The sequence below is a fragment of the Silene latifolia genome, chromosome 10, assembly GCF_048544455.1.
Source record: "Silene latifolia isolate original U9 population chromosome 10, ASM4854445v1, whole genome shotgun sequence".
Taxonomy (NCBI): Eukaryota; Viridiplantae; Streptophyta; class Magnoliopsida; order Caryophyllales; family Caryophyllaceae; genus Silene; species Silene latifolia.
The window spans coordinates 125,068,105-125,091,845 of record NC_133535.1 but is presented as its reverse complement, the minus strand read 5'-3'; the positions used below and the strand labels follow the sequence as shown (position 1 = coordinate 125,091,845).

Below are 23,741 nucleotides of genomic sequence, written 5' to 3'. Positions count from 1 at the left end.
GTCGAATGGGTTGGGTTGGGCCTAGGAAGGCCAAATAAAAACGACCTAAGAAGGTCGAGTAATGAAAACCGACAACTTTCTCATATAAACTATTCCCTAACCTTGTTCAAGTTTCACCCTTGGCAACACGTAAGTGTATTAATCCCCAGTAGAGTCGCCAAACTGTGGACGCGGGCCCAAGGGGGTCGCTCGGGTAGAAAACGAGCAAGCTTTGCATTTGTGGAGTCGCCACCAATTTATTGTGGAAAATTGGAAACCGTTCGAATACCTCATGCCTTGTCAAGACACAAAGTAGTGACATGAACACCAAGAACTCGTTACCCTTAGCATTCTATGTCTAGAATGACTCTCGTGGATGCCAATGAACACGGATGTTCACAGAGATCTGGAGTAAGGGATGAGGGTACGTATTAGGAAGCTCTTTTGATCGAACACCTAATCCCGCCCACCTCGATAGCGGCCTCTACTAATGATTAGGGAACTCATCTATATTTGATATGTTGTCGGCTATATGCATGCAATGCAACATCCAATAAATTAATCCTAACATGTGAGAATTAACTAAGTCGGTAGACACGTAATTTAACATGCATTAATGTCGAGGTAGAAATTTAGGTTAATTGCATGTGAAGGCATACAAACAATATGATATAAAGAATGCAATAAATGAAAATTACAATAATTACAACGGGTTAATTGATTTACGTCGAAAATACATTTAAAATGGATGGTTTTAGAAAAGGAAGGGAAAATAAATTAGGTTAGAAAATAAACAGATTAGTGGTGATAATACGATTAATAGTTAATTAATACGTAAGCTAATAAACTATGTCAAAGCAACAACGGAAGTTCAGGGGCAGAATTCAACCCGGAACAGGCGCAGCACTGCTGCGTCCTTTGGAAGAGGCGCAGTGCTCACTGCGTCTGTTCCTGAGGTGAATTCTGGTTGTGAAGCCGGAATTGCATATCGTTAATGTTCATTGGTTATTTAAATGATCGACAATAATATTTAAATTATCATGCCAATGAAATAAGAACAAGCAAAGACGAAACAAGAAATAACAGACAAAAATAACAGAAGACGAAGGAAGAAGAAGGAGAGCAGGAACTGCGGCAGCCTCAGAAAGAGGCGCAGCAGTTGCTGCGCTCCTTCTCGACATCTGTCTCCCGTTAATCCGTAAAAAAGGTTTGAATAAAGGTTTTGTAAATCGGTTTTGAATATACTCTCGACGTAAACCTTACAATAATGATTACAAAAATAAAGACAATAATAGAAGATAGGATTTACACCCTCAGACTTACATGTTTGACGAAACGAGATTAACTAAGTTAACGTTTAGTGATGCTCGACTCGAATGTACGACGAAAGTGCCCTATAAGAGGAAATTAAACAAAGTTGATTAAGTTGATTGATGTGGAGTTGGTCAAATTGGTCGGTCATGCAAAACGAGGCTGGTACTCAGAAGGATCTGAGCTTACGTGGTCGAAAGTTCAAGCACATAGATGCCAAAAAGTAAGAGCGTGGTCTTAGAATGCAAAGGGAGAAGAGAAGGGCGGACACTCGTGTGAGAAATATGAGGAACGAAGGTCCCTATTTATACTAATCACGGAATTAGGGTTTAGGAAAGGAGAGAAAGATCCGGAAATAACCGACTTAGGTTAAACACAGAAACTTGGACAAAAAGAAAGCCTGGAGAAAAGGCGCAGCAGTGCTGCGTCCCTTGGAAGAGGCGCAGCACTTGCTGCGTCCTTTCCCCAGCGGTTTCCTCCAACGCAAGAAAGCGCGTTTGACAGCCTGTCGTATTTTAGGCATAACTTTCTCTACAAGACTCGGATTAAGGTGATTTCAGTGGCGTTGGAAAGCTAAGAAAGAGATCTAGAACTTTCTGTGAAATAGACCTGACCCAAAAAGTCATTATCACCTCGTAAAATGGGCCTAAAAGTCGGGTTGTCATTTTAGCTAAATGAAATGCACATTTTATAATGTAAACTTTATGTTTAGCCCAAAGAAATGACATGGGACTCAAAAGGAGATATAATCATAACATTTTATGACATCCTAACCTTAGGTAGAAAAGCACATTGCTTTGACTCGGGATTTGACGATTTTAGGAAATGAAGACGGTTTTTGACCCGGACTCCAAATGTACTCTAATTACTGCCAAAACGACCGTAATGACACCTAGATGACAACTATGAGGTAGACACAAGTATTTGAGATATCACTTGACGATAAACTTATGAATTGTCATAAATTGTTCCGTGTACCAAACATGCAGCCCAATCATCACTGGATGGCTTGCGGGTGGTGCAGAAATGAGGTATCTACACTTGGTATTTGATAACTAATTGTTGTTGATAAATAGGCGATGGAGGATTAAACGGACAGTTGTGTTGGTTTAAACTTGCGTAATGACATGAGATAAGTGGAAGTAACGGTTGTGTTGGTTTGTTCTCGTGTATAATGTATGTTTGACGATTTGATAGGAAGTCGTGTTGAGTGATGTGCGTTAAGGTAGATGATGATGATGGTTGATGAGCATTCATATCAGGGTGGTATTCATTAGCTGTTGTACTTGTCCCTGTCGGAATGGATAGTTGTAGGTTGCCTTAGTTCCTTTTTGCCTTGTGTCGTGGGGGAGGTTGAGTTAAACTTCGGGGACGAAGTTCTTTTTAAGGGGAAGACTGTAATACCCGTCCTTTTGGAGACCCGTTGACCGTCGTTGACTTACCTTAGACACCTATCTAGACCTTCGGAAACCTTACGAGCTAACCTTGTGACGTTATAACCCTTTGAAGTTTTGGTTACTCGATCTAGAGGAGGCTACTCGATCGAGTAGCTTAGTCACTCGATCGAGTAGAGGCCACTCAATCGAGTAAGTTGCTTACTCGATCGAGTAACAGGAGTTCAGCGGGGAATTATAAATCGTGATATCGTGAAACCCAAATCATTTCTTCTCCTTCTCTCCTAAACCTAGATGTCGTCATATCACTTCTCCTTCACCATGGTTCATCTCCTTGAGGCCTTTGAGAGTGGGTACACCATAGGGATGGGATGCTTGAGTCGGGTAGCGGTCTTGACGCCGAATTGCTTTGTATAGGTATGTTGTCATCATCATCATCGTCTCCCTTGATTTCAGTTGTGGTTATGGTAGTTGTAATAGGTGGTTATGCTGGTCGTTATAGGTGGTTATGGTGGTTGCTTGTTGTCTTATGGTCGTGTCCGGAATCTCTGCGGTTTGCTAAAGGTAGGTTTTACTAATCAGTAATGTTGGTTGTCTAGAGTGTCGATTGTTGTTGTATAATTGGTTATTGCTGACCGTTGTTGTTGTATAATGTGGTCGGTTGTGATTGTTTGTCTGTGGTTCGTGAGGTGCGTCCTCGGCTGAGTGGAGTCACTTGCGGGAGTGGCTTCACGCCCTTGATTTGCCTTCTGTGGAACCCACCACAGAGGGGATGTGCACATTAAGGAACATGGGTTATCGCTCGGATTAGATGAGCGGGGCTTAGGTGGGAACGGCTGCGGTTCCCCACTGGCGGTGTGGATTACTGGTGGCGACTGGTAATCTAGCAGGACTGGACCTTCGGGCAGTCAGAGATGTGTGGTTGAATGGAGGAAGTGGTGTATGTGTGTTACTGTGCTTGTTGTGTCTGCTTTTATATTTGTTCCTTCAGTTGCTGACCTTGTTTGGTGTTGTTATGTTGTCTTCTTGTGTTGTGTCTAACGTGATCCACTATGGTGAGCAGTTAATCTTAACAGGTGGATGTTTGGATCATAGCTGGGTGCTTGGAGGGACGAGTCTACCACGAGTCCTGGCAGAGATAGTTTTACATAGTTGATAGTAGTCACGAGTTGTACCTTTGTTTTGTTAAAATCACTTGTAATTTAATATAACCGTTCTTTTATCGACATTTGATTATTACTGTCCTCGGGCAACCGTGATGGTAACGCATGTATCTGCTAGGGAAGGTCTTGTTAAGGCTCCTTGGTAGATGGGGGTGTTCCAAGCACCATATCCCCACAATAGCATCCCTTATCGTCAATGCCACGACCTCCCATGAGGCATGGACGATCCTCTCCCGTACCTTTGCCAACAAATCCCGTGGTCGAAAACTATAACTCAAAGCCCGACTATCATCGCTCAAACAAGGTGATGGTACTATCACGGAGTTTATGCAGGCCGTGAAGTCTTGCACCGATGACATAGCCCAGCTAGACCGTCCCATGGACATAGAGGACATACTCAATGTCGTCTTTGAAGGAATTGATTATGAACTCTATCGTCCTGTCATTGAAGCAGCCCGAGCCCGTGACACCCCGATTCCCTTTGATGATCTTCATGAGAAACTCATACAACACGAAATAAGCGTCAATCACCTCAAAAAGGCATCCACTATGTCCTTCCCTCTCTCTGCCAATGCTGCTCAAAATCGCCCATACACTCGCAAGACATATACCCACGCACCAACAACTACACTCCAAACACATCCAACTATTCCCCGACCACCTATAATCAGAATACCTCCACCTACAATTCAAAACCCTCCACCTCTCCCACGTCCTATACCCCGAAGCCTTACAAGGGTTGTTGTCATTACTGTGACATAACTGGTCATGTTGCAGCTGATTGCCGTAAGCATAAAGCAGATTTTCCCATGGTTGTCTTCCCCACTCGCCAAAACTGCACCCCTGCTCCACAGGCGCACACTGCCACACACCCGTCTTCACCACCTCCTCAGTCATGGCTCCTTGACTTCGGTGCCTCTCACTACATAACTCATGACCTCGACACTCTCGCCCTACATCAACCCTATGACGGTCCTGATGATCTTGTCATAGGTGATGGCTCAACTCTTAACATCTCACACATAGGTTCTTTCTCTATTAAATCTTCAAATTCAACTCTTTTATTTACTAATGTTCTCTGTGTTCCTCTTATCTCGCGTAATTTACTTTCCAATCCTCAATTTTGCCGTGATAATAATGTCGTCACTTTCTCACCAACTTCTTTTGTTTTTAAGGCACAAACCACGGGAGCGATTCTACTTCAAGGACCTCTTAAGGACGGTGCATAGGAATGGACACCACAATCACCGCCCTCAGCTCATCACACACACGACATCCTCTTCCTTATAGCATCACCGACTAGGCCATCTGTCTTTGCCTATATTTAAGCTTTTAAATTCTAGTCTTAATTTAAATATCAAAGATTTCACGTATTGTAGTGTTTTATTAATAAAAGCCATAAACTTCCGTTTTCCGCATCTGCTCTTGTTTCTAAGACTCCTCTTGATTTAGTGTTTTCCGACGTAAGGACTGCACCAATTTATTCCATTAACTTACACAAATATTATGTCGTTTCTATTGATCACTACACTCATTGTAACACCTCCACATACCAAGGTGCCTTACCAATGACCACCCTAGCATGAGAGGTTGTTACCATCTCGGTTGCCCGAGGTTAGTATATCAAAAGAAACCATTCCACAACATTTATTAAAGTATATAAGTTAAAGTTTACGATTTACAAAACCAAATCAAAACAAGTGTTCACTAGTACTCAAAACAACTGAATCTAAAACAGCTAATCTCGTGACAGCGGAAGCTAGACTTGAAGTGATGACTCCCCATCTCGACCTACCCCATGGCTAAAGACCATCATCACCTGTCACAATATGCTCACCATCCCCGAATGGATCACCACAGATTTTACAAAACAACAACGGGGTCAGTTCACTGCATAATCAAAATAAGACAAAGTACGATAAAGATAAACAGCTGTTCCACAATCCACCTCCAACTCCCAATCACATCTCATAACTGAGTACACACCAAAGTGTGTAGCCCTGCCAGTGGGGGACCGCAGCCTTGTCCACCTAAGCCCCGCTTATCAACAAGCGATAACCATGTTCATTAATGTGTATATCCCCTCTTGTGACAGGTTCCACAGAGGGCGAATCAAGGGCATGAAGCCACTCCCGCAAGTGACTCCACTCAACCGAGGACGCACCTCGCAAACATCAACAACCATCTCAACTCTAACACCCATACTCCAATCCACCAACAGCAAACGATCAACAGCATGAATCAAATCAATCAATCACAACAATGCATTAAATTAATTATACAGTAAACTGAGTAGGGAAACCCTACTTTAGCACAAATCTGATACGAGACAATTAAGAAAGTTAGAACAGTTCATCTATGAAATCTCCACCTAACAATAACCATACAATTCCAATTACAATCATGCCAAAATCCTCTTTCCCCCAAATCACCAAACTAGGGCAAACCCTAAAAGACAAATTGACAAAACTCATAGAACTAGAGGCTTACCGACACAATCGACACAAAAGAAGGATGAACAAGTCTCACGAGCAATCCACGAACTTGAGAGAGATTTGAGATGATTAGAGTTACATTGAAGGTTTAGGTTTTGGTAAAAGCAATTATGAAACTTTAAATCCCGTTTTTATAACTCTAATCCTCTTTAAATCAAGCCGCGGAAATAACCACCGTCAAACCGGATACTCGGTCGAGTATAGAGTATACTCGGCCGAGTATTCCTGGACAGAAGGCTGACCAGAAATACGCGACGCATTACTCGGCCGAGTAAGCCATATTCGACCGAGTAACAGACTTAGAAAAACCGTAGTATTACAGTCTTCCCTCCTTAAAAATGAACTTCGTCCCCGAAGTTCAAACCCAACCTGTAAAACATGAACACCTAACACTAACTCCACCAACCACGTTTATCTACACAACACGGCTCACAATATCGTCTCAACTACAGCTTAGCCTCTCGATACTAACTCCATAATACTATCGAATACCAATAAAATAAGTGTTGTCAACTCTGTCTTACTTCCATAATGCTCACTAGCAAACTCAAAACCAAGATAATCAACCAAACAAGATCAACCACCAAAACGGAATGTTACATTCCACCACCCTTAAAACGAACTTCGTCCTCGAAGTTTACTCATACACATAAACTGTTGGAATATGTGTCCTCCGACAATAATGCGATCACGACTGTTGATCATGATGATCACATGTTTAAATCTCATTATAAAGAGTACAATTGGGAAGTAATATTTTACTGTCAACTGGTCAACATATATCGGTAATGGTTGGCTGACTAGAGTTTGACATTACTGTCGTGCGACGGTGGTGATCAGTTGATCCCCTAGGTCATACCTATAGGGCAACACTCTTAATTGATCATTTAATTAATCGTATAATGTTACGAGTTAATTAAATTACTTGAAAATTGACGGACGATTTTGGAAGTAAAATTTACGTATCATATTGAAATGTGATTAAATGAGATACGGTCTGAGTAATTGAATCGTATCATTACTCGGATGAAATTATTGTTTACAGAAACAATTGAAATCGAATGAATTATTATAAATACAAACTGTTGTGATTTATAAATTGGTAAAATATTTTGGCACAAGTAATTATGAATTACTAAGTCGATTTGTGTATATGACGTATTTTATTAATACGTTGATTTTTAATGTGTTAAAAATACATAACAAATTTATGTTACATATGACATGTGACATATTGACAAAATTGACAAAAATAAAATGGGTACCATTTTATGGAGGTGCCGAAATAAGGGAGTGGTTTAGGCTAATATTGTGTTTGATTAAGTTAATGGAAAACACAATGATTACCTACTATTTAGCCATGCAACCCTATTGTTTATTGTTAAGAGCAACAATTGCATGCATTGGCTCCCTCCTATCCACCCCTCCACCCGGTTTTTGAGATGAGAAAACCATTATGGTTTTTCATCTTATTTACCTAATAACACACAAAATGTATTAGTGTATCATTCATTCTTTTACTCATCCAAAAAAATTAGAATTATAGAGAGATAAAAAGCTCTCTTCTTCTTCCTCCCATAAACCGAAAATATTAAGTGTATTATAATATTTTTGGGTCATTTTTCTACTAGATTAATATTGTACTAGTTCTTATAATATTAATTTTAATTAAGAGAAAAGCCTTGGGTATTAAGCTTAGGGAGAGATCCTACACTTGGATCTTAGTTCTTCCATTAAAGGAAAGCACAAGAACAAGAGAGAAAGGTGATCTCTCTTGTGCCCATAAAACCGAAACATCCAATGTAAGAACATGATTTCTCCTCTATTTTGCTCATTTGTTTGCATGCATAAAATCCATCTTTAATTTTATGACAAATTAAATTAAGACATATATGAATATGTAAGTATATAGATCTACTTTTCCTTCATAAACATCATCACCCAATCCATCAACACTATCGAAGTTTATTCGCAGTCATAAACATCATATTACTACAAGCACTGCCATTACATGTAATAAAATCAAGCACAACATAAATCCATCCTTTATTCTACACCAGCACTCAAACTCCAATTATACTACAACATGTACAACCATCAAACTCTCTTTGCCGCATCCTACTCCTTTTAAGATAAATTTTACGTCCTCGTAACTCACTAATACTAGGTCCTTAGCTATATCTTCTCATTATCCGTATCACCACCGCATGTCAACGATAACGGCCTACAACCTCAACACCTACCTACATCCATTCCTATATCCAAGGCTCTCTTACTCTAACCGTTCTAATACCTCAAGTCATTCGGCACACCACCATGTTTCATGCAACTACTCTCTTACTATCACTTTTAAATATAACAATCCATTTCCTCCCTTTGGTTATCATCCCAAATAACGAACAACAAATCCATCAACAAAATTTATCTCAACATTCTTTCCAATTCTATCCTTAATTGTATCGTCACCTGACTCTCCACCAAAATTTCATATCGTGCAAACACTCTTCCAGCTTTTTACTCCCTTAATACCTCGAAACTCATGGCTAGCATGTCGTCCTGAACTCCTATATAACCATTAACTCACACCCTATCATGCTGCTGTCGTACATTTCCATGATTCCTTACTTTCAAGTTCCATAACTTTGGTCAACGTTCTCCCATCATAATACCAATTAATAATTCATCTCCTTCCTTCTTCTACCTAACTCTTTTGTAATCCGGTTACCTTCTTGTTGCTCCACAACTCAAATTCCATTAATTCTTATCAATATCTTCTTATTCTTCCTTATCACTGATCCTCTCCCATCATACTACTCACTCACACTTGTCACCGCCAAGTCGACACAACTAACGGTTACTCTTCAATTAGTTGTATCTCCCTTTCGTATTCCTTGAAAACCAAAAATTCACCTCATACCGTAAATTGCCCAAAGAATTACACACTACGCTCACCTCTTGATAATCCAAATTCCCAAACTCGGCTACTATCTACACATCGCGGCATAACTCGATCTCACTATACACCATTCATTTCCATCCCTCTATAACGACCTTCCATCGCGTATATCCTTAACCAACACAATCCTAACCGTCTCCCTCCATAAATCCTTACACATCCCAATTTGCCACTATTCGCATCCCTCGTCTCAATCTTTGCATTTTCACGTTTCTTTACACTTACATCACCCTTGCCCATATACACTTACTTTTATATTACTCAGCACGCTACTATATCACTCACCACATCTCATAAAACATGCTCCCTGCCTCAATAAGCTCATAAATCTTCTCTTTCCTTTTCCACTATCCCTCGCAACCACATATAACTCATGTCCTCCCTACCCAACACATATCCCTCATAACGGCATCCTCCACATCATAGCATCTGGTAACTTACGTATCAAGACCTTCACATATGTAAAAGAATGTTTTAAGACCCAAAACATGCGTGTGCACATAACCTATGGCTCAAGATAAACAAGACTCTCCACCAAAGAAGCACTTGGCCGAGTACGGCTAAATACTCGGTCGAGTATGGACTACTCGATCGAGTACTACTAGTACTCGGCCGAGTGTTCCACTCCAGTAGCCAACGTCAAAAACACAGAGAACATACTCGGTCGAGTATGGTTGTTACTTGGTCGAGTATGCCTCACTCGGTCAAGTATGCTCGTTACTCGGCCGAGTGTTCACAACCAGTAGTTACTGCTACGTACACACCAACCAACACTCGGTCGAGTGCTTGGTTACTCGGCCGAGTATCCCATACTCGGTCGAGTACCCGCCCTGCCCGGCCGAGTCATGCCAAAATGAGCTATAAACTTACGTTAACATACTATAACATGCAATTCTATATATATAATACTTCACTACCCTTTCGAAAGCCAGGTAATAAACATATATCATGCTCAAAGTCTATCATGTTCAACTACGGAATATACTTTTCATTCCATCCAACAACTCCACAAAATTTACAGCTACAAGTACAACACACACACACTTTAAACACATATCGGTTCCCAAGACTCCCCCATGTTACCAGTTCGAGATCGTAAGGGCCTCAATGCGACTTCGGGACGTCTCCCAAGTCTTTGCGGTAGCTCCAAACAATTCTCCCCGGGTTCATTTTATTTAGACTCCATATGTTCATTAGGTTCATTGGTTTTAGGTTCCAGAATCGTCGCTCTGATACTACTTTGTAACACCCCCACATAACAAGGTGCCTTACCAAGAACCACCCTAGCATGAGAGACTGGTACCATCTCGGTTCCCCGAGGTTAGTATATCAAAAGAAACAATTCCACAACATTTATTAAAGTATATAAGTTAAAGTTTACAAATTCCAAAACCAAATCAAAACAAGTGTTCACTAGTACTCAAAACAACTGAATCTAAAATAGCTAATCTCGTGACAGCGGAAGCTAGACTCGAAGTGACGACTCCCCATCTCGACCTACCCCATGGCTAAAGACCATCATCACCTGTCACAATCTGCTCACCATCCCCGAATAGATCACCACAGATTTTACAAAACAACAACGGGGTCAGTTCACTGCATAATCAAAATAAGACAAAGTACGATAAAGATAAACAGCTATTCCACAATCCACCTCCAACTCCCAATCACATCTCATAACTGACTACACACCAAAGTGTGTAGCCCTGCTAGTGGGGGACCGCAACCTTGCCCACCGAAGCCCCTCTCATCAACGAGCGATAACCATGTTCATTAATGTGTACATCCCCTCCTGTGGCAGGTTCCACAGAGGACGAATCAAGGGCGTGAAGCCACTCCCGCAAGTGACTCCACTCAACCGAGGACGCACCTCGAAAACATCAACAACCATCTCAACTTCAATCCACCAACAACAATCGATCAACAGTATGAATCAAATCAATCAATCACAACAATGCATTTAATCAATTATACAGTAAACTGAGTAGGGAAACTCTAACTTAGCACAAATCTGATACGAGACAATCAAGAAAGCTAGAACGGCTCCTCTATGAAATCTGCACCTAACAATAACCATATAATTCCAATTACAATAATGCCAAAATCCCCTTCCCCCAAATCACCAAACTAGGGCAAACCCTAAAAGACAAATTGACAAAACGCATAAAACTAGAGGCTTACCGACACAATCGACGCAAAAAAAAAAAGGATGAACAAGACTTACGAGCAATCCACGAACTTGAGAGAGATTTGAGATGATTAGAGTTATGTTGAAGGTTTAGGTTTTGGTAAAAGTAATTATGAACATGTAAATCCCGTTTTTATAACTCTAATCCTCTCTAAATCAAGCCGCGGAAATGATCACCGTCAGACCGGATACTCGATCGAGTATAGACTATACTCGGCCGAGTATCCCCCACTCGGTCGAGTATTCTCATACTCGGCCGAGTATTCTTGGATAGTAGGCTGACCAGAAATATACGGCGCATTACTCGGCCGAGTAAGCCATATTCAGCTGAGTAACAGACTTAGAAAAACCGTAGTTGATGCGTGTCATTTATATGATGTTTTACACCCTATTTTACACGCATTTCAGAGCTCAATTGAGTAGTTTATGCTACTATTTCCCTTGTTTCGTGTATTTCTTCCTTTTCTTGTGATTTTGTAGGAATGTGAAGATTTCAGTGGAAAATAAGCCAAATCCATCCCTAAGTACTTAGCATTGCATTTGACATGGAGTATTGACTCGAAGAATGAGCTTGGTGCGCGTTTCAAGGCCTAAAGATAGCAAAAGCAAGGGTGCGTACGAGTTTAACAAGCGAAGAAGTGCTTCTCGACATTGCAGCCTGCTTCATATGGCTATATCTCGAGTTCTAGACCTGATAATCGAGTGATTCTAATTGGAGGTGAAAGCTTATCCTCTTAGCTTTCCAACGCTACGTAGAACGCCTGATTTGACCAAGTAACGAAGAAATGGAAGCTGTTTTAAGATCGGTGCGCGCTGCAGAATTCGTCAGAATGCACTATTGTACAGCACCTTTGGTCGATCGACTGATGACTATGGTCGATCGACCAGAGCGCGAGAATCAGAAGCTACTTTTCAAAGATACTCAGTCGATCGACTGGGTCTAGTGGTCGATCGACCACCCCTCGACTCTGACGCAAATTAAGAACGAGAATTAGAAGCCCAATTGTAATTAGTTTTTAGGTTTTGGCGTGACATCTCTATAAATAAGACCTCGAACATCAGTTTTGGGAGGCATTCAAGAGGGGTTAATCCCGTCTACTGATTTGACATTATTGCTTTAGATTCAATCATAATTAGTTTAGTTTTATCAATAAAGTCATCTGTAGCATTCGGATTCAGTTGCTCCCTTTCTTATTTCGGTATTCTTCTTCCTAATTTCAGTTTTTTGCTTTAATTCCTCCTTAGTTAGAATTGCTAGTTAGGATTCCCAAAGCCGTATTATTGATTCATGCTAGTTATTTGCTTAATTATTTCGATTATGAATTCTATTGTTATTATCAATCTCGTAGTTGTAGTTAGATTAAATATGCGAAGCTAATTACCCCGTGCTAAGATGTGAGGGGACCTGCGGCGAAGACGATGTAGATTAGTAGACCTGATGTCGGCCTTTGGTCGATCGATGGATTAGTCGATCGATCGATTGGACTGTTGGTCGATCGACTAGCTTATTTGGTCGATCGACCGACGCGCGATAGAATAGCACCGTTTCAATGTTTTAATTGCAATATTTGACAACGAGACCGAGAGGAGACTTGTTAAATACTTGGGAATTGACCAACCCATAGATCGAGAGATAGGGAAGGGAAATTGACTAAATTGAAACGACTAAATTTTACTAAGATCGAAAGATAGGTAAAGTTTAGGCTTTAGGAATCACTTTTCGGGGTGAGAGCTAGTATTAGTGAGACCTAGGGACCAGTAGCAAAGGCTGAGAGGCGCTACTTGTTAAGTTGGACCGAGAGGACTTCTTATTTGCCCACATATCGTGATTTATCAGGCTTACTTAGATACCATCGTCGTAGCTGCAGTGAACCGACCGTCTTAGCATTCTTTTTATTATTGTTTACATCTCTTTTTATTACTTGCCTTTTATTTATGCATTTAGACTTAGAAATAATCCAAATCAAAACCCCCCCAGAAAATTCATAGACTGAAATAAGACAGTTAGAACTCCCTACCTCCTTGCGGATCGACCCTTACTACCGCTTGCTAGTTGTAGTTTGGAAATTATAAATATTATTTTTGATACTCACTTCGACAGGTATCAAATTTTGGCGCCGTTCTTGGGGGAGGGCGCTAGTTTTAGTTGTCTTTAATTTTAGTCTTTCTTTCTTTAGTCTCAGGGAACTTCGGTTCCTTGAGACCGTTCTCATGTCGTTCCTTCTGAGTTTTCCGCAGGAAGAGAACGAAATCTTTGGTGTTTATTTAGCCAGACTTTGGGAGTTTATTGAGCCCAGACGAGATGCCTTCTCTGATCTCCAAATATCTTTGCACCATTTTCGGCATATGAATGACCCTACGCGAGCATACCTCGAGTCTATAGGTAAGTGGGATTTGAAGGAACCCCGTCATTGAGGTATTAGAATTCTTTAATTGGTTTGCTCTTTGAATCTCTTAAACCTACTTTTTCTCTTCATGTTGACTCGGATGAGGGGGTGGGTGAGACCTTAGAAACCGATCTAGGAAATCTTTGACGGAGACATAGAGGAGACCATTAGCGTGGTTGACAATCCTTTTTATGAGGATAGTCTAGAACCCCTTTATGATTCGGCACCGATAGTGAGGTCGATTTGGAGGATCTCTTTGAGAATCTCCGACTTGACGAGTCTAGCGATAAGGAGAGTGAGGAGGAAAATTTTGACAGTCTTGAGGTTAATTGGGATGTGTATGACGATATTATAGATGAACCTATTATAGAGGACCCGATTGACCCATTTGACTTTACCGCCCCATGCATTTGGGACGATTATCCACCTTCTCCCTTAGTTGACCAGACTCATCCACCTCACAGTTCTTAGCCGTCTGAGCATCTAGATTCTACTCGCGTTGTTTTTGAGTCAAATGCTACAGAGCTCCTTTGTTTATCACCTGCGGTTAACTTGAGCTTTTATATTCCGCCCTTAGCTGGAGGGCAGGATAGCTTTGTGGACAATTTTAGGAGCTGCCATAGGAAATTTGTTAGGCTTAAATGTTTTTACATTTTAATTTCCTATGTTTTTACTATATTATGGTGCTACTTACAGTTTTGTGTAGCACATGCGCAGCTATTTGATAGGTTGCTGAGAGCCTTGAGTTGTTTTGATTAGGCTCCATTAGAGTCAGCTGCTGAAGAAAAAAGAGGTCGAGCGGGACCGGTCTGAAACCAGCGCTAGCCGGGAGGCAACCCGGATGTGATTTGTTTAGTTTTGCGAATAAAATTCGTAGTTGTTTAAAGTAATAAATAAAAACTCTTAGTCGTGTGCTTGTTTTTCTTTTTAAACACTATAGACTGTTACTTTGGGTTTTGCGCAAATTTTGGGCGCGTTATTATGTGCTTTTGCAGGTTGAAGACCATGATAGCTTAATTTATTGAGCTAATTAGACGAAATCAGAAAGTTACAGCAGTTAGTTCAGTCGATCGACTGGCCAGTATGGTCGATCGACTGAGCTGCGCATCTCAGGAGTTTCGGTCTGTTCACTTGATCGATCGATGGGTGATGTGGTCGATCGACCACGTCATTGTTTGTACCTATTTTCGATCATTCCCCTGCTGTGTTTGATCGTTTTGCGGAATTGAGGGAGTCTTCCCTCCACTTTGTTTTCCGTCTTATTTCTGATTTCTTCCTTTTTCGTAACTTTGCACATAATTACCATCCCAATTTTGCTTTCTCGATTTTATGCGCGGTACTATGTTTGTCTTTTCAGGTATTTATTGGTAGCATCTGCTGCCTCTTTGAAACCTCCTAGCTCATTTGGTTTGGGAAGGTTTCCTTTTGCTGCGCTTAACATCTTGTGAGTTCCCGAGTTCCACTTCATGTCATATTTATTTATTTACCGCAAAATCCCATTTCCTTTTGCTTTCATTACATGATTTTGCACAATGGGGACATTGTGTGATTTGGTTTGGGGAAGGGTTTTGCATTGCATTCACATGTTTCATTGCATTTCTGTTTCACGTTTACATTTTTGTCTTGCATTGTTATTTATTTTCACTTATATATACAAAAATCCAAAAAAAAAAAATTGAAAAATTTCAAAAAATTCAAATAAAATGCATGTTTCTTTTAGCATATAGGTCGAGTCGGAACGGTAGTATTTCAAGGATGATATTGCGTTTGCATCTGTTTACGCCTAAGCCTTGCTAATTGACATGTTATTAGTAGAATCATATATGCATAGTCTACGAGTTTTCGTTAATTTCTTGCTGAACTTGAGACTTGACTTAGAATTTTGGCAAGCTACATCATTTTCTAAGGTTTAAGAGCTTATAACTGGTGACATTCATGACCAGTTTATCTAGGATGTGAGTAGTTACTCCTTATGAGACATGTTACATTAATTTGCATAAATATGAACTTGATCTGCTTAATACCTGTATGCATTCGGTTTGTGGTCTGTCGACACATGTGGTAGAGGTACCCTTTTCTCATTTTACCCATGAGCCTCTCATAGCCAAATTTAGCCTTTTGTCCCTTAACTACATCCTATATTTAGCCTGCCTTTGTCAAGCTAGTAGTCTTAGTTTTTGGGAAAGTGTTTATTGCGGTTTGGTTATATGCTCATTTTGAGATGATGTTGGGAAGATGAAAAAAGGAAAGAAAAAAATAGAATTGAAAAAGAAAACAAAAAAGAGAAGAAAAATGATTCGCAAAAGAAAGAAAAGAAAAAAGAAACGAGTGCTGTAGAAGCTGGTCGATCGACTGACAATATTGGTCGATCGACTGCAGCCCGAGAGAAGAAAAAAAAAAAAACAAAATCACATGCTTCATTTGTTACGAGTTGGTGATTTCCACTCCCATTTTATCATTTATATTCTTTGGGGAGTTAACTTTTATGGAGGTTGTGAGCTTTGTGCCTTGAATTGGCACCGTGTTGTAGCATTTACATTGAGTTTGAAGTTGGGATTCGCTTATAGTTTGGATTGAAGTTACTAGTTTGGCTTATTACTCCTCATATCCAAATTCACTTTTGCCTCTTCTTACCCGTAGCCTCACATATCCATATTTACCTCGGCATGTGTCATGGTCATCTGTTTGGTTGGAATGCATATGTACGGTTATAGAGATCATTTTCATATTAGACTGCAGGCATGTTCTTATAGGTCGTAGTTAGGTGAGTGTCATTACAAAATTTACTTCTTTCTATCTTTTACATATACTCACCCGTTTTCATTGTGTGATTTGAGCGACCCGTGAGAGTCCATAATGATAAGTCTCTATAGTTGACGGTTCAGCAGTTTTTAACGACTTCATAACTCGTTTGCATGATTCATATTGCTAATTGATTGTTGATTTGGTGCATTTAATTGGTTTAGGCTTGACAGTTTGCAATTCGCTCTGAGATTGAACTCGTTCCATTAGGTTTTAGGATCGAGTCTAGTTCTTGCTTGGGGACAAGCAAGGGTTTGGTTTGGGGAAGTTTGATGCGTGTCATTTATATGATGTTTTACACCCTATTTTACACGCATTTCAGAGCTCAATTGAGTAGTTTATGCTACTATTTCCCTTGTTTCGTGTATTTCTTCCTTTTCTTGTGATTTTGTAGGAATGTGAAGATTTCAGTGGAAAATAAGCCAAATCCATCCCTAAGTACTTAGCATTGCATTTGACATGGAGTATTGACTCGAAGAATGAGCTTGGTGCGCGTTTCAAGGCCTAAAGATAGCAAAAGCAAGGGTGCGTACGAGTTTAACAAGCGAAGAAGTGCTTCTCGACATTGCAGCCTGCTTCATATGGCTATATCTCGAGTTCTAGACCTGATAATCAAGTGATTCAAATTGGAGGTGAAAGCTTATCCTCTTAGTTTTCCAACGCTACATAGAAAGCCTGATTTGACCAAGTAACGAAGAAATGGAAGCTGTTTTAAGATCGGTGCGCGCTGTAGAATTCGTCAGAATGCACTATTGTACAGCACCTTTGGTCGATCGACTGATGACTATGGTCGATCAATCGACCAGAGCGCAAGAATCAGAAGCTACTTTTCAGAGATACTCAGTCGATCGACTGGGTCTAGTGGTCGATCGACCACCCCTCGACTCTGACGCAAATTAAGAACGAGAATTAGAAGCCCAATTGTAATTAGTTTTTAGGTTTTGGCGTGACATCTCTATAAATAAGACCTCGAACATCAGTTTTGGGAGGCATTCAAGAGGGGTTAATCCCGTCTACTGATTTGACATTATTGCTTTAGATTCAATCATAATTAGTTTAGTTTTATCAATAAAGTCATCTTTAGCATTCGGATTCAGTTGCTCCCTTTCTTATTTCGGTATTCTTCTTCCTAATTTCAGTTTATTGCTTTAATTCCTCCTTAGTTAGAATTGCTAGTTAGGATTCCCAAAGCCGTATTATTGATTCATGCTAGTTATTTGCTTAATTATTTCGATTATGAATTCTATTGTTATTATCAATCTCGTAGTTGTAGTTAGATTAAATATGCGAAGCTAATTACCCCGTGCTAAGATGTGAGGGGACTGCGAAGAACGATGTAGATTAGTAGACCTGATGTCGGCCTTTGGTCGATCGATTGGATTAGTCGTCGATCGATGGACTGTTGGTCGATCGACTAGCTTAGCTGGTCGATCAACTGACGCGCGATAGAATAGCACCGTTTCAATGTTTTAATTGCAATATTTGACAACGAGACCGAGAGGAGACTTGTTAAATACTTGGGAATTGACCAACCCATAGATCGAGAGATAGGGAAGGGAAATTGACTAAATTGAAACGACTAAATTTTACTAAGATCGAAAGATAGGTAAAGTTTAGGCTTTAGGAATCACTTTTCGGGGCGAGAGCTAGTATTAGTGAGACCTAGGGACCAGTAGCAAAGGCTGAGAGGCGCTACTTGTTAAGTTGGACCGAGAGGACTTCTTATTTGCCCACATATCGTGATTTATCAGACTTACTTAGATACCATCGTCGTAGCTGCAGTGAACCGATCGTCTTAGCATTCTTTTTATTATTGTTTACATCTCTTTTTATTACTTGCCTTTTATTTATGCATTTAGACTTAGAAATAATCCAAATCAAAACCCCCCCAGAAAATTCATAGACTGAAATAAGACAGTTAGAACTCCCTACCTCCTTGCGGATCGACCCTTACTACCGCTTGCTAGTTGTAGTTTGGAAATTATAAATATTATTTTTGATACTCACTTCGACAGGTATCAGTAGTATTACACTCATTATGTTTGGTTATACCCAATCAAAAAGAAATCCGACACCTTAACCACTTTTACACGTTTCCGTGCCATAGTAGAGAAATTTTTTTAAAACCGATTCGCCAATTCAACTCCGACAATAGAGGTGAGTTTCAAAAAATGACTTCCTCACTTCTTGATTCGGGTATTACGCATCTTACCTCACCTTCGCACACTCCCGAACACAACGGGTTTGCGGAACGTCGCCACCGACACATCATAGAAACCGGTCTCGCCTTACTCACACAAGCTCAACTTCCCACCAAATTCTGGTCTTACGCACTGACAACCGCTGCATATTTAATTAATTGTCTGCATACTCCGACTCTTCAAAATAATTCCCCATATTTTATGTTATTCAATCAACAACTAAATTACACGAACTACATGGTTTTAGTTGTCTTAGTTTTCCGTGGCTACGACCCTATGTTGCGCACAAACTCGAACCTCGCTCCTCCGCTTGCATATTTCTAGGCTACTCAACCACCCAAAGCGCCTACTTGTGCTTCGACCCCATTAAAAATCGTTTATATACTTCTCGACGTGTTCGCTTTGTTGAGCACGTATTTCCTTACCCGACCCTTACCAACACTACACCGTCTGACTCTCCATCTTTAGCCACCTGGACCACTCTTCGCCTACCCGTGCTTTCCCCTGCCTGTCAACCCGAATCCACACCTGCCCAACCGTCATCCCCTGGCCCTCCCACTCCCCCCGCCACTGCCTCTTCCTCACCCGCTGCTGCTGCCACTCCCATCACCACCGATGTCTTCTCTGTCCACAACGAATCCCTTACCTCCACTACGCCACCACCACCTCCTCCACCACCACCACCGCCTCCCAATTGTCCTGCCACACGCTTATCCCATAACATTGTTAAACCAAATCCCAAATACTTCAAAAAGCCCTTTAAAAACACCAACGTTGCCCAAACTCCATCCACCTTTGTGACATCATCGACCATCGAACAGGCACTCGTTGACCCTAAATGGCGCGTTGCCATGCTTGACAATTTTGGTGCCCTTACCCTGAACCAAACCTGGACCTTGGTTCCCCCCGATACCGCGCAAAATGTTATTGGTTGCAAGTGGATATTTCGATTTAAATATAATCCGGAGGGCTCGCTTAAACAACATAAGGCTCGTCTCGTCGCTAAAGGTTTTAATCAACTCCCTGGTATTGATTACTCAGAAACTTTCAGTCCCGTCATTAAACCAACTACAGTTCCTCTTATTCTCAGTCTCGCCGTGTCCCATGGCTGGTCCCTCCGCCAAATTGATATTAATAACGCATTTTTATAAGGTACCCTTCACGACTCCGTCTATATGGTCCAGTCCCCTGGATTCGTGAGTCCTGATCATCCGTCTTATGTTTGCAAGCTCTCTCATGCCATTTATGGTCTTAAGCAGGCTCCGCGTGCTTGGTATACCGAATTGAAAAACTATATGATTTCCTATGGTTTCGCAACTCTATCGCTGATTCTTCTCTTTTTATTCTTGGTTCCACTAACGACTGTTTATTTATTTTAGTTTACTTTGATGATATTATTATCACTGGTTCGTCTACTAGTACCATTGATGATTTTATCCGAGCTATCTCTACACGATTCTCGCTAAAGGACTTAGGTCCGCTCTCCTATTTTTTGGGGGTTGAGGTGACTTTTACAGCTCGTGGTTTGCATCTCAATCAGTCCAAATATGTAACTGATATTCTCGAAAAGTATGAAATGTCCGAATGTCGTCCCGTTTCTACACCATTGTCGCCTGAATTGACTCTGCAACGTCAACCCGATGAACCTGTCCTTGATGACACGAAGTATCATGCCATTGTGAGCAGTCTCCAGTACTTATCGCTTACCCGACCTGACATTGCTTTCGCCGTCAACAGGCTCGCTCAGTTTCTTACTCATCCAACTGTTGCTCATTGGGTGGCTCTCAAACGTCTCATGCGCTATCTTCAAGGTACGATTAATCACGGTCTTCAACTGCTTAAATCCTCCCTAATGGTTCTTCATGTCTTTTGTGATGCGGATTTGGGTGGTGATATAGATGATTATGTTTCAACCAGTGGTTACATCATTTTTATTGGCTCTAATCCGATTTCTTGGTCTTCCAAGAAACAATGTGCTATCTCGCGCTCCTCCATTGAGGCCGAATTCCGTGCTGTGGCTGACACTACATACTGTTGAAGTTTTGTGGCTTTGCTCTTTACTGTCTGAAATTCGGGCTCCGTGTTCTGCTATCCCCGTCATTTACTGTGATAATCTCGGTGCCTCTCACTACTCCGCTAATCCGATTTTTCATTCCCGTATGAAGCATCTTGCCATTTCATTTCATTTTGTTCGTGAGCGGGTTCAGCTTGGTCATATTCGTGTGCAACATATTAATGGGACTGATCAGCTTGCGGACACCCTTACAAAGGCACTTCCGAACTCCGAAGGCTCGTTTTCTGCTCCTAGCTTCCAAGCTCGGCCTTTCTCTCCGTCCGGTCGTCTTGCGGGAACGTGTTAATTATAAGAATATATGATCTTATTATTTCCTAATATTAGCATTGCTTGTTCTCCAAGAACATATCTTATGTGCATATCTTAGTTTCGGTATATTGTCCATAAATCATTTATTGTATCTTGTACTTTAGGTAAGGATCTCGTTGTAATTATTTTTAGGCAAGTCATAATCTAGGTTGTATTAGTATTAGTATATATACATGTGTATTAATCATTCAATGAAAATCATCTTTGACCAATTCTTTACACATTGGTGGTGCACTGGATTGCCCGCAATATATGTAGCACTAATTAACGTTGTTGCAATACATAAAAGTAGCCTTTGGTGATGGAGTATGGAGACACTACTAACAATGCTAAGTACTACACCACTACCTCCCCTAACTCATAACTGTTTCCATAGAAATTTAAGAAGCTAGTTATTCAGTAATTACATAATTCTTGAACTTAACTGATTCATTGCTAATATAAGATGTCAATTAATGGCATGTAAATAAATTCAGAGGAAAACCAATTTAAATTTCATGACAACTGAAACATATAATTATATCACATTAAGCAAGCTGCAAAGTAGTTCAATCCATAACCATATGCAAACTTCTGATGGTGAAATTATTAATCATATTTATTTATAAAAAAGAGTGATTAACGCACTCATAACATACTAGACGACATACATAGCTAACGAAAGCTAAGTACAGTACAGAAAGCAAAGAAAACGAAAAAAAGGAACTATAGCTTAGGAAGGTGAAAGTCATCAACATTACTCTTCCGACCAGAGTTGCTCAAACTTTATTCATCACAACACAAACCGTCTAGCAATCAACCTTGCGGACGATGATGACCACCGCTCAATCGAACAAGCGAGTGAGCTCCAAAAGGGAAGCCATCAAGGTGGGCTTGGGAGAAGTCGACCCACCACCATACCTCTGGTCGCGGCCTTGGCTCTCCCTGACGCACTTGCTTAGACATTCAGCTCCACCCCCTCTTTCAAGACACCTTTCTTGGCACTTGGCAAAATGTTCCATATCCATGTGGCCTTGGTTGTCTTCCTCATTGGAACGACGTCCTCGTTGGCTCTCTCGGACACACTTGCTTAGACATTCAGCACCTCCACCTCTCTCCAGGCACCTTTCTTGGCACTTGGCGAAACGTTCCATATCCATGTGACCTTGGTTGTCTTCCTCCTCGAAACGGCCTCCTTGTTGACATCTCCTTTGGCACTCGTACCCTTTTCCACGGCACATTTGCTGGCATTTGCGGGACATTTCGGGATCATAGCGCCCCTGGTTGTCTTCCTCCTCAAAACGACCTCCTTGTTGGCACCTTGTTTGGCACTCGTATCCTTTTCCACGGCACATTTGCTGGCATTTGCGAGACATCTCGGGATCATAGCGGCCTTGGTTGTCCTCCTCCTCCTCAAAACGCCCTCCTTGCTGGCACCTCCTCTGGCACTCATATCCCTTTCCGCGACACTCCCGTTCGCATTTCTTGGACAACTCGGGATCAAAACGACCTTGGTTGTCCTCCTCCTCAAAACGACCTTCTTGCTGGCACCGCCTCTGGCACTCGTATCCCTTTCCGCGACACTCTCGTTGGCATTTCCTAGACAACTCAGGATCATATCGACCCTGGTTGTCATCTTCCTCCTCAAAACGCCCTTCCTGCAGGCACCTCCTCTGGCACTCATATCCCCTTCCACGGCACTCTCGCTCGCACTTCCTAGACAACTCAGGATCATAACGACCTTGGTTATCCTCCTCCTCATCATACCGGCCACTCTGATGACACCTCCTTTGGCACTCACGTGGCTGACTACCCTGCATCAAACATCTAATTTGACACTGCTGGCCACTCTCGTTATCCTCCTCATCACTCACCCAGATGCCGCCGCCACCTTGACCACCCTGGAACTTCTCCTGACACCTCCTCTGGCATTGCCACTGGTCCCCTTGGCCCCGTTGCCCTTGACGCTGACAATCACGTCGACACGCCTCATACTTTCCCTTGGTTTGGTATCGCGGATCCGGGTTATTGTACCGGATAGCCAACGTTGTAGTTAACAACACCGAAAGAAGTAGCAACACTAAAGTAATCTTCCCCATCATAAAACTAACTGATTATTGCTTCTTTTTTTGTAGTAGTAGTAGTGTGTTTGAGTGAATGGTGATTTGCACTGACGGAGTTAGATTATATAGGGAGAATGTTGGTAGAAGTGAAGGTATATCTGGTGCGAGGGTATAGACATGCAGTGCGACGAGTGTTTTGAGTAGTGCGAGTGTAAGATAGACGTGTTGGTGCATGCATGAGAATATGTGACGAGTGTTTCGCGGCATCTGGTTTTTGTGGTTTTCTTCCGCCGCATATGCAATGTGTAATTATACATGCACTAAACTCCACTTTGTTTATTTGTCACCTTCTTTTTTCAAGTGGCAAATGGAAAAACTAATTCAATTTCTAGGATCATCGATTTACATTTCTTCTCCAGAATCTCCACTGCCTCGCTGTA

At 41.3% G+C, this 23,741-nt stretch overlaps 1 protein-coding gene across 1 annotated transcript; it reads right to left on the bottom strand.

Annotated features, from left to right (window-relative positions):
- Positions 1-22,083: 22,083 nt before the first annotated feature.
- LOC141608160 (uncharacterized) lies at positions 22,084-23,337 on the bottom strand. Its single transcript, XM_074427522.1, has one exon. It carries the CDS (start codon positions 23,335-23,337, stop codon positions 22,084-22,086), a length of 1,254 nt encoding a protein of 417 aa, XP_074283623.1.
- Positions 23,338-23,741: the final 404 nt, after the last annotated feature.